The sequence below is a fragment of the Narcine bancroftii genome, chromosome 12 (genome assembly GCF_036971445.1).
Source record: "Narcine bancroftii isolate sNarBan1 chromosome 12, sNarBan1.hap1, whole genome shotgun sequence".
Taxonomy (NCBI): domain Eukaryota; kingdom Metazoa; phylum Chordata; class Chondrichthyes; order Torpediniformes; family Narcinidae; genus Narcine; species Narcine bancroftii.
In genome coordinates, this window is record NC_091480.1 from 93,073,838 (window position 1) to 93,086,564 (window position 12,727).

Below are 12,727 nucleotides of genomic sequence, written 5' to 3' on the forward strand. Positions count from 1 at the left end.
TACACCTCAAATTCAGACTCCACCTCTTGTCAGCTTTTTGTGTCCCCACTGATTACCCTCCAGTGTCTATGCCCACCATGATCCCTCTCCCCCGACTTAATTCAATCTGGCCATCACCTATCACCCCTCTGTCCACCTATCACCCACCAGCCCCTGTCTCCCACCTCCCCCTTTCTGTTCCAGCTGCCTTCCATCACCACACTCAACCCAAAATGTCATCAATTAAGCAGATAATTTGCTGCTCCTCCCTGCTTTTTCCTGTTCTTGGGTTTTATTCATGTATTTTTGTAAATATTTTGCTCACTATCATTATGAAAATTATTGACATTTTAAAGTGCATAATGTACTAATTAAAAGATGACAGAGAAGTGTCAGTGGACTCTTTCTGAAAATGTGTTATTTTTAGCACATACAAAGGACATGCCATTCACCTGTGAAACGTGTGGAAAGTCTTTTAAGCGCAGTATGTCTTTGAAGGTCCATTCTCTTCAACATTCTGGAGAAAAACCTTTCAAATGTGAGGTATGGTTATATGTTTTATATAAATATATTATGATTTAACAAAACAAATTGGTCAAAGCTTCTTTTTATAAATTTAGACATAGCACCATAACAGGTCTTCTGGTCCAATTACACCCAATTGACCTACAACCCCTGTAGGTTTTGAAGGGTGGAAAGGAACCAGAGTACCCAGAGGAAACCCAGGCAGACATAGGTACAAACTCCTTACGGACAGCGCCAAATTCTAACCTGAATCACTGGCGCTGTAATAGTGTTGCGCTGCCTACTACGCTAACCGTACTGCCGTTTTGTGTTTTATGACCTGGTTTTCCCAAATGTTTGGAAAACAAACTTAAATTTTAAAGATGCACTGTTAATTAGTATCTCTTCAGAAATTTCTAGGTGTGGTATATAAATTTCTTGCATGAATATTTTAAAATTTATGGGCCAAGAAATGATATGCACATCATAATAGAATTTCTTCATAAAATTTATTGCAATGCACATCAGGATGCTAATTGTACAGCAGCAGAGTCTGTGATTTATTTTTAAATCTTCTGAATCTTCCATAAATCTGATATGCCAATCCACGGATGTTCCAGACTTGTGAAATGATATGCACCTCGCATCAAGTGTAAACAGGAAGTCCAGCTTCAGTTAAGTTAATTTCAAGTAGAACCTCTTATTTCTCTGGTGGATTCAAAAACACCCCTTCCCTGTCACAACTATCATGCCATTGACTGACTACTTGACTCTTGCTGACTTGAATTTTGCTGATCTTTCTCACTTTCTCTGCCTTACATCACCAACATTAATCACCTGAGCATTCCTAACATCTTTGGATTCATTCACAATTTTGTATTAGCATGTTCTTATTGCCTCTATATTGAGCTCTCTTTCAGAAATTGTATAGCCCTCTGGATTTACAAATAATCGATATTTTCATGATTTTTGGTTAATTTATTATTTCTGCTTCTATTGTACTCTAATATTTTAAAATTAACCCAATTAAAACCAAACTGATAATAATGATGCAATTGAAATGCCACCTGATAGCTGTAAGCCATTTGGAAGAAACCAGGTTCTTGCCATAGAAATTACGGGATACGTAGAGGGCTTTCTTTAAGGTCAGCAGCAAATACTATTGTTTTGTCAATTACCACAATCTCTTAGTTAAAATAAATCACTACTTTGCCTAGACATCTTAATTAAATGCATAGGAGCAGGAGTAGGGCCATCTGGCCCATTGAGGCTGGTCCACCATTCAATCTGATCATGGCTGATCTGACCATCCCTAAATAGTAATTATTAATCTGTGAATCTTTTTGCTAAGGGATTTGATATATCAAACGACATCGTAAAGTTGACATGATTAAACTGGATTATATTCATCCCAGAATGTGTATCTGGACCTTGTGCATTGCAATCAGTTTTACTAGTTACAGTAGACCTGTAGAGTATGGCAGGTGAAGCCTGATTTCATTAAAAATTGTGATGTTAAATGTCTTCTCTATCACACGATTTCATTATTGATTGTTGCTAATCTGATTTTGGATGCAGTTCAAATGCAAAACATTCATGAGCTAATTGTGAGACCACATTTTATTCTCAGTGAGACAGATTGTTGGAATATCAGGCAGGATTGATATTCCAACTAAAAACAAAGTGGTCATAAAGATGCGTTAATAGACAACTGAAGTATTCCTAACTAAAATTATTATCCCTAATAATTTATACGAAACTTAATAATTCTTTACAAATTTGACTAAGTTTCTAAATTTTAATTTGTTTGCTCCCAAATACTGTGGCCTTTGAAAGAAGACATTGAAGCTAAAATTCTAATTTATCATTATACGATGAAAATATTCAACTATTTTATTTCAGAACTGTGATGAACGATTTCAATACAAATATCAGCTTCGCTCTCACATGAGTATTCACATTGGTCATAAGCAGTTCATGTGTCAGTGGTGTGGCAAGGATTTCAACATGAAACAATATTTTGACGAGCATATGAAGACTCACACAGGTAAACATGGGTTTCTGTGACCAAAACTTCATATGTGCTTCAAATCTGATTTTTTTTTTGTTAAATTTAGACATGCAGCATGGTAACAGGCCCTCCTGGCCCAAATACCACAAATAACCCACAACCGCTGTACGTTTTGAAGGGTAGGAGGAAACGGGAACACCCATGCAGATACAGAGAGTATATACTCTCTTATAGACAGCACTGAATTTGAACCTGGTTTACTGGCATCAAAATCACATTGTGCTAACTACTGAGCTAACCATGATGGTTTTCAATGAATGGAAAAGTTGATGTCCTTATGGTCAGCCCTGCCTAACAAGCAGAGAATGCTTCTCTATTCATTTCAATAGCTAAAGTACCAGAGGTGGTTCATATAAATGAATTGAATTATGTGACTTTTTAACTGCTTGAGTTAGTTTTAATGTTTTGATAGATTTTATTAGTTTTAGATAAATTTAATTTGCAAACTACAGCACAGAAAGCAGGCCATTCAGTCTTTCTAGTAAGTGACGAAACATCTTTCCTCTCGTCCCACTGATCTGTACCCATTCCATAACCCTTCAGACCTCTCACATCCATGTATCTATCGAATTTATTCTTAAAACCTAAGAATAAGGCCACATTTACCACGTCAGATGGCAGCCCATTCCAAACTCCCACCACTCTGCGTGAAGAAGTTCCCCCTAAACCTTTCTCCCGAAAGCCAAATCCTCTTATATTTATCTCTCCCAATCTAAGTGGAAAGCTTTCTCTGTTTATTCCCCTCATAATTTTGTCAAATCTCTCCTCATTCTTCTATGCTCTAAGGAATAAAGTCCCAACGTTAACTCTTTCCCCGTAACTCAACTCCTGAAGAGCCAGCAACAGCCTAGTAAATCTTCTCTGCACTCTTTTGATCTTACTATTATCCTTCCTGTAGTTTGATGGCCGGAACTGCACACAATACTCCAAATTTGGCCTCACCAATGTCTGTACAACCTCACCATAACATCCCAACTCCTGTACTCAATATTTTGATTTATGAAGACCAAGATGCCAAACACAACCTGTACAACCCTGTCTAACTGTGATGCCACTTTCAGGGAATTGTGTATCTGTATTCTCAGATCCCTTTGTTCCTCCGCACTCCTCATTGACCTACCATTTACTATCTATGTCCTACCTTGGTTTCTCCCTCCAAAGTGCAACACCTCACATTTTTCTGCATTAAATTCCATCTGCCATTTTCTGGTCCATTTTTCCAATTGGTCCAGATCCCTCTCCAAGCTTTAAAAAGCCTTCCTTGCTGTCCACAACACCTCCACGCTTAGTGTCGTCAGAAAACTTGCTAATCCATTCTTATTCCCCTAAATCATTGATATGGACATCAAACACCAATGGTCCCATCACGGATCCTTGAGGCACACCACTAATCACAGGCCTATAGTCTGAGAAGCAATCATCCACTACCGCTCTCTGTCTTCTCCCATTCAGCCAATTTTGAATCCATTTTATAACCTCTCCACAGATACCTTGTGTCTGAACTTTCTGAGCTAACTTCCCATGTGGCACCTTGTTAAAAGCTTACAAAAGTCCATGTAGACAACATCCACAGCTTTTCCTTCATCTACTTTCTTGGTAACCTCCTCAAAAAATTCTGTAAGATTCATTAAACATGACCTACCACGCACAAAGCCATGCTGGTTATCCTTAATCACCCCTTGGCTGTCAAAATACTTGTATATCTTGTATTTCATAACACATTCCCAATAATTTACCCAATAGTGACACCAGGCCCACCAGCCTGTAATTTCCTGGTTTACTTTTGGAGCCTTTTTTTTTAATTTTTTATTTTTCACACCATAAATCACATTAACCATGGTACACACTTTTTCCTTTTCACACATATACAGTGCCATTTTCTCCCCTCCCCCCTCCCGTCCATTTAAGGTATACAATCTAGGATACATTAAACCAGTCAGACAATGTTGTCATTCCATAAAAATACACCAGAAATTCTACTGAGTCCATTCTTTTCATTTCCTTTTCCTTCCATTAACTTAGGTAATGATTGTCCCCGGTAGGTTTTCGCTATTGTATTTAATGTAAGGCTCCCATATTTGTTCGAATATTTCAATATTATTTCTTAAACTATATGTTATTTTTTCTAATGGAATACATTTATTCATTTCTATATACCATTGTTGTATTTTCAAATTATCTTCCAATTTCCAGGTTGACATAATACATTTTTTTGCTACGGCTAGAGCTATCTTAACAAATCTTTTTTGTGCATCCTCCAAATCAATTCCAAATTCTTTGTTTTTTATGTTACTTAGGAGGAAGATCTCTGGATTCTTTGGTATATTGTTTTCTGTTATTTTATTTAATATCTGATTTAGATCTTCCCAAAATTTTTTTTACTTTCTCACATGTCCAGATTGCATGAATTGTTGTTCCCATTTCTTTTTTACATCGAAAACATCGATCAGATACTGTTGGGTCCCATTTATTTAACTTTTGAGGTGTAATGTATAGCCTGTGTATCCAGTTATATTGTATCATACGTAACCTCGTATTTATTGTATTTCTCATCGTTCTGGAGCATAACTTCTCCCATGTTTCCTTTTTTATCTTTATATTTAAATCTTGTTCCCATTTTTGTTTAGTTTTACCATTTGTTTCCTCATTCTCCTTTTCTTGCAGTTTAATATACATATTTGTTATAAATCTTTTGATTATCATTGTATCTGTAATCACATATTCAAGGTTACTTCCCTCTGGCAAACTCAAGCTGCTTCCTAATTTATCCTTCAAGTAGGATCTCAATTGGTAATATGCCAGCGCTGTATCTTGAGTTATATTGTACTTATCTTTCATTTGTTCAAAGGATAAGAATCTATTTCCTGAAAAACAATTTTCTATTCTTTTAATCCCTTTTTTTTCCCATTCTCTAAAGGAAAAGTTATCTATTGTAAAAGGGAGTAACTTGTTTTGCATCAATATTAGTTTTGGTAATTGATAATTTGTTTTATTTCTTTCTACATGAATCTTCTTCCAAATATTGAGGAGATGATGTAATACTGGAGAACTTTTATGTTGTACCAATTTTTCATCCCATTTATATAATATGTGTTCAGGTATCTTTTCCCCTATTTTATCTAATTCTAATCTCGTCCAATCTGGCTTTTCCCTTGTTTGATAAAAATCTGATAGGTATCTTAATTGTGCGGCTCTATAATAATTTTTAAAGTTTGGCAGTTGTAAGCCTCCTTGTTTATACCATTCTGTTAATTTATCTAGTGCTATCCTCGGTTTCCCCCCTCTCCATAAAAATTTCCTTATTATTTTCTTTAACTCCTCGAAAAATTTCTCTGTCAGTTGTATTGGCAATGCCTGAAATAAGTATAATATCCTTGGAAAAATGTTCATTTTAATACAGTTTATCCTTCTTATTAGTGTTAGTGGTAAATCTTTCCAATGCTCTAAATCGTCCTGTAATTTTTTTCATTAGTGGATAATAATTGAGTTTATATAGTTGGCCGAGATTTTTGTTTATTTGTACACCTAGGTATCTTATTGCTTGCATTTGCCATCTAAATGGTGATTCCTTCTTAAATTTTGAGAAATCCGCATTATTCATAGGCATTGCTTCACTTTTATTTACGTTTATCTTGTAACCCGACACTTCTCCATATTCCTTCAATTTCTTATATAATTCTTTTATTGATAGTTCTGGTTCTGTTGTACACTATAACATCATCCGCAAATAAATTGATTTTATATTCCTTGTCTTTTATTTTTATTCCTTTTATATTATTATCTATTCTTATCAATTCTGCTAGTGGTTCTATAACTAACGCAAACAATAAAGGTCATAGTGGGCATCCCTGCCGTGTTGACCTGCTTAAGTTAAATTGCTTTGATACATGTCCATTTACTGTCACTTTCGCTAACGGTCCCTTATATAATGCTTTAATCCAATTAATATATTTCTCCGGTAAACTGAATTTTTGCAATATTTTGAACAAATAATTCCATTCTACTCTGTCAAAGGCCTTCTCTGCATCTAAAGCAACTGCTACTGTAGGTGCTTTATTCCCTTCTACTGCATGAATTAAGTTAATAAATTTACAAATATTGTCTGTTGTGCGTCTTTTTTTGATAAATCCAGTTTGGTCTAAATTTACCATTTTCGGTACATACTCTGCTAATCTGTTTGCTAATAGTTTAGCTATTATCTTATAATCTGTATTAAGTAAAGATATTGGTCTATATGACGCTGGTGAGAGTGGATCTTTCCCTTGCTTTAGTATTACTGTAATTATTGCTGTTTTACATGAATCTGGTAAGCTTTGTGTTTTATCAATCTGGTTGATTACTTCCAGGAGGGGCGGAATTAATAAGTCTTTAAATGTTTTGTAGAATTCTATTGGGAATCCATCCTCTTTTGGAGCCTTTTTTAAACAATGGAACAACATGAGCTACCCTCCAATAATCTGATACCTCACCTGTGGCTAAAGACATTTAAAATTTTTCTGCTAGGGCCCCTGCAGTTTTTACTGCAGAACTGAATTCCCTCAAGGTCCAATGGAATATCATGTCAGGCCTGGAGGATTTATCTACCTTTTTCGCTGTAAGGCAGCAAGTACCTTCTCCTCTTTAATCTCTATGTTCTATGCCACTACTGCTTGTTTCCCTTCCTTCCTTCCTTGTACACATGCCAGTTTCCTGAGTAAATATTGATGCAAAAAAAAAGTTTAAGATCTCCATCTCATTAGGCTCCACACATAGATGACCACTCTGATCTTCTAGGGGACCAACATACTGGTAGAAACCCTTTGGGTTTACCTTCACATTATCTACCAAAGCAACCTCGTCTTTTTTCCTTCCTGATTTCCTCCTTAATTATTTTCTTCTAGTACTTCATTTGCTCCTTATTACCTACACCTGCTGTATACTACTCTCTTCCTCTTCACTAGATTGCAAATATCCCTTGAAAACCAAGGATCCCTATTGTTACGAGCCCAGAGGACCCCAAAACCCAGCAGCAAGAGATATTCACCAAGATAAATGGGTGCTTAAACAAAAGTTGCTTTTAATTATCTTTAAACATGAAAACAGGATCAAACTTTAACTTATTACTATTAACTTAACTAAACTAACTTAATCCCCTTCTAATTCTAAGCGTACGTGTGTGTAATCTGTATGTAAATTCAAAAAAGTTCTTTAGTTCACATTCCAATCTCACTTCTCATTCCTCCAAGTTTACTGGTTGCAGGCAATTCTTCTACTGTGCACAGAATTGAACATTGATGAATTTCACCAGGCTTTGGTGCTTGAAAGGTAAATTGAAAGGTGCTTGAGAGGTCACTGCTCAGGAATCTCAGAGAGATTTGTTGTTCGCTGGACACCCATAACTGATTTCTTGTGTGACTTGCCGAAGAAACCTGCCCCATCAGGGTTTTCCAGATGATAACCTCTTTCTTTCAGGTCACCACAGAGTTCCTTTTTGTTTCTCTTATTCAAAGTGAAATATTAGGCAGCCAGTCCTCTCCTCTTGTATGAACCACAAGGGCTTTGACTGGGCTGAACTAAGCACTCACAACCCATCTTCCAAATGGGGGTTTTCCACAAGCTTGCCAGCTTGTCCTGTTCCAGTCCCAGCTGCTGCTGCTGACTGAGGCACTGCAGAACTGAATTCTCTCTCTCTCTCTCTCTCGGAAAAATCCCATTTTTCCCTCTCTGCTTGAAAATCCACATGACCCTCTTAGAACAGCAAGTTCCACTCCAGACAGCCTATGGCTCCGAGTTCTTTCACCTGTTGCCTTTTTTGTAAACAAAAATCTATTATTGAAGTCTCTTGGGCACTCTCCAAAGCTTTTTTAAAGACTCTTGGAGCCGGCCTGTCTAGCATGAGCAGAGCTCCAGTATTTTAAAGTATTTATATGTGACCTACACTAAAAAAAAACCTGCCCAAATTTTTCTCCAAGCTCATATCTATAATCTGTCACACTAGGCCTGTTAACTTTGCCTTTAATCCTGACAGGAACGTGCAAACTCTGCACTCTCAGAATGTTGCCTTTGAAGGCCTTCCACTTACTGGACACGTCCTTGCCAGAAAATAACTTGCCTCAATTCACTATTCCTAGTAGGTCAGTGGTTCTCAACCTTTTTCTTTCCACTCACATGCCATAAGTGCTCTGTTGTAAGTAAGAGATTGCTTAAGGTGGGATGTGAGTGGGAAGGGAAGGTTGAGAATCACTGCTCTTGACCCAATTGTGACTGAAATATTTTGCTTGAGAAAAATTGTCATTGGCCCAATTTCATTTGGAGTTCTGAAACCATGAGTCAGTTAGATACAATTAAAACAGTGGTTTTCAAACTTTTTCTTTCCATCCACATCCACCTTAAGCAATCCCTTACTAATCACAGAGCACCTGTGGCATAGGGAATACTTAAAGTGGTATGTAAGTGGAAAGAAAAAGATTGAGAACCACTATCCAAGATGTCTCATTTTCACAAAATTGGCCTTTCTCCAATTTAGAATCTCGAGGACCAGACCTATCCTTATCCATATCTATTGAGTAAATCATATTTCATTGGAACAACAAAGATTAGTGATGTGAACAGAAACAAATTCATATTCTGGCATAATATGAATTACTTTATGATGATATCTAATTTAATGGTATTATTAAAAAGTGAATCCAATGTCTGGAATGTATTCTGGCATAGACAGGAGTGTAGGACATCAACATCCATCAAAGTGTTGTGATTTAAAGCGCCACAGCTGAATAGGTCTATAAACGTTCAGTCCCAAGATTGTGAAAGAGCCAACATGAGGAAGCATTAATATACTGTTATAGCTATATTTATCTAGGTAACAATCTTGCTTTCAATTTCAATAAGATTCCACCTGCATTGAATTCGCCCATCGTTATTAAATGAAGATCTACCGGGACCAATGCCTGAAGAGGGCGCACAAAATCAGTAAACCGGTATGGACTCGAAAGGCCAACATGGCCTGTTTCCGCTCCGTACATGGTTATATGGTTATATGGTAACGAACACAGCATCCTTCTTGAAATGAGGTCCTATCTTCATAGCGTTGATGTCCTCTATTTTGTTTAATGGTATTAATAGCATGCTAAATAAGATCCAACAGCTCAAAACTGACGATGAATAAACATTAAGAACAATTAATTAAAGCAGCAGATTTGTATTTCACCATAGTTAATAACCCCATTGCCTTAATTATCTATCATTCCATTATTATTCTTAGTTCAGTGAGGAGAAGAAGAGTATTCACAGGAGATGCCTTAAAAAAAAATTAGGCACCAACAGACTGAAACTGCAATGTATGCCTTTAGAATACTAAAGAGGAGAACTGGCAAGATGTGGATGAATGCTAAGCACTCATTCAGCTGATGAATCAGATAAAACGAATACCAATAGATTATTCATCACTAAAAAGAAAGGCTGCTTCATGCATAAGATTATTGGAAGCAAAGAAATGAATGCAAAAGATGAGACAGAGTGTTTGTGTTTAATCTTCATCCAGAATTGCTGAATAGTTGGGCCATATCATATTTCTGGCATTAACGCTAACAGAAGCCATTCAATTTTGTTGCAGAAAATTACCAGTAAAGGATTTTAAACCTTGATGGCCATAGGACCTTGGCCATAGGACCAAGGCGGGTTCCCCAGATCTAGCCTCTCACCAGATTGTTCTAATTTAGTTAGAGTTCAACAACTACTCAACATGGAAAAGTGCCTCACAATATTCTGTCCATATAAAGTAGGATCAATCCGTTCTATCTTCTTGTGATTACTTCATCTGACCCAGTCTACTTAACAATCAGTAGAAACATTTAAATATGTAAATATTTATTCAGGTAATCAAACTCTTTCATTTACCTTTCAGGAGAAAAGCCATTTATTTGTGAAATCTGTGGAAAAAGTTTCACAAGCAGACCAAATATGAAACGCCACCGGAGAACCCATACTGGGGAGAAACCGTATCCTTGTGATGTTTGTGGTCAACGATTCCGATTCTCCAATATGTTGAAAGCTCACAAAGAGAAGTGTTTCCGAGTCACCAGCCCTGTCAACTTCCCACCCATTGCCACCACTGCCTCTGTTCCCATCACAGCCACTTCCTCGCCTTCACCAGTCACCATGAGTTCACTCAGTTCATTCCCTCCGCGACCAATAGCTCACCCAATTTCTCATCTCCATCTTCATTCCCACCACCACACCCTTCCAATTCCAACTGTTACACACCTTCCACCACCACCGGCTCTCTTCAGTGCCGAAGCATTGAACCACAGATGTCAAAGCGAGAGCACTTTTCTGCACCACATTTCTGAAAAGAACACTGCAGCAAGTGGAAGCCACCATCACTGAGAACTCGGTATTTTTACTTTCCACTGTACTGAAGGTTTGGTGATTTCCCCTGTGAACTGTGCACTAAGTAGCAACACAAAGACTGAGTTGAACCACAAAGATTATTTTTATTAAATTTTAATGTACTTCAAGATACACAACTAGCCCATTGAACAGCAAAATAATTTTTAGTGAATTCCATTGTGTACGATAACTAAACCCTGCTTACAGTGAACTAAGGTTTTTACGTTGTTAATTCAGATGTAACCAGTTTTGACACTTTGTATCTGTTTTTAAGATATGTTTTATATCTTGGATTATATTATTTACATTAAGAAAATATGCTTAGTCTTTTGATTTAATATTGTGGAAAAATTTAATCCTTTAAATTAAATAATCTCATTCTCCTTGTGTTCAGGAGAATTATATATTGTCACTGTGCTGCAATGATTTATGAAGCTAACAATGAAGACTAGACCATGTCTAGACTACCTGTCTGTATGAAGCATTATGGAAAATTTCTGTTTATACATGTTTTACATTTTACTAAAAAAAGTTTTTATATGTCCATGTAGAAAAGATAGAAGCAATTTTAAGATCCAAATGTATGTCATTAAGCATTGTAATAATTATATTTTTGTTCTTGTAGCTGTTATATACATAAAATTCCAATTTTCAAATACTTGAATATTTATTCTAAGGAGGTATATTTTGTTATTTATTTCAGTTTATTGGTAAATTTTACAGGTCGTCCACATTTTAAAACTAAACCGATGATGTGCAGCATAAGCCAATACATGCGTTTCTTTTCATCCTCGAGAATGTATATGTGCAGGGGACAACAAAAAAATTGGGGGCGATTCTTTGGAGATAAGTACACTCTTTGTTCCAGACACAAATTTCATTGAGCAATGGCAAGAACTCCTCATGTTTATTGGCTTTATCAGTTTTCTCACTTCAATTTCTATTAAGACATTCAAATTACTGATCTTAAACATTGTATGAAATCTGGTGACATCGCATTCTTGAGTTCCATGTGAAAAGATGTAATTGTGTGAGTAGCTTCCAATTGAACTAGGGCATCAACTCTGAACAACAAAGTTCTAGTTTTCATGTCCACCTATGCCATAGGAGTTGCTTTTTTTTTTTAAATTCCACATTTATAAGCTATTTCTTATTTCTAGCAAGATTGGCATGGCAGAGTGGCACAACCGGTAGAGGAACTCAGTGGGCCAAGTAACATCAGTGGAAGATAAAGTTTTGGGCTAAAACCCTCCATCAAGACCCTTGAACTTGTTGAAAGTTCTGGCCTGAAACTAATGATTTTTCTCCCTCTGCTCAGCCCCCTGAGTTCCTCCAGCAAATTATTTTTCCACTGTCAAAGTGGCATGGTCAAATAACTGCACTATAGTTTGTAGATGGTACAGGTTGACAGACATAGTGCAATAATGGAGGGAATAATGGTTTAGAGTGGCTGAAGAGGTGACAATCAAGTGGAGCTGCAATGTGCTGGAGAAACTCGGCAGGTCATTCAGCATCTATAGGAAGTAAAGGGTAATCACCATTTCAGTCCCAACGTTTCACCAGGTCTCTCAACTGGAAGGGAAGTGATCCATGCCCCCCAGCGTCTCATTGTGAATTTTTGTCTGAAGGCTGCATTTTGCCACAGGTGCGTGTTGATAGAGGACCTGAGCATGATGAGCATGCACAAACGCAAATAGTACCTGAAACCTGCTACTCAATTTCGGTGACTTGAAAGTTTCTGCGTAGCCTCCGCATCAGTGAGACCAAAAGCAGATTGGGTGACTGTTTTGCTGAACACATGCT

At 36.9% G+C, this 12,727-nt stretch overlaps 1 protein-coding gene across 8 annotated transcripts in view; it reads left to right on the top strand.

Moving 5' to 3' along the window:
* Positions 1-11,588, top strand: part of znf652 (zinc finger protein 652) — a 59,730-nt gene extending 48,142 nt beyond the window's left edge. For 6 of the 8 annotated variants that reach the window (XM_069904775.1, XM_069904778.1, XM_069904777.1 and 3 more), the window contains 3 exons: positions 407-522; positions 2,386-2,530; positions 10,440-11,588. In XM_069904775.1, coding sequence (XP_069760876.1) covers positions 407-522; positions 2,386-2,530; positions 10,440-10,921 — 743 coding nt within the window. In that variant the 3' untranslated portion in view covers positions 10,922-11,588. Of the gene's footprint in view, positions 1-406; positions 523-2,385; positions 2,531-9,424; positions 9,515-10,439 lie in introns of those variants that run through there. The other 2 variants (XR_011347009.1, XM_069904782.1) reach the window with 2 other exon arrangements.
* The last annotated feature ends 1,139 nt before the right edge of the window (positions 11,589-12,727 follow it).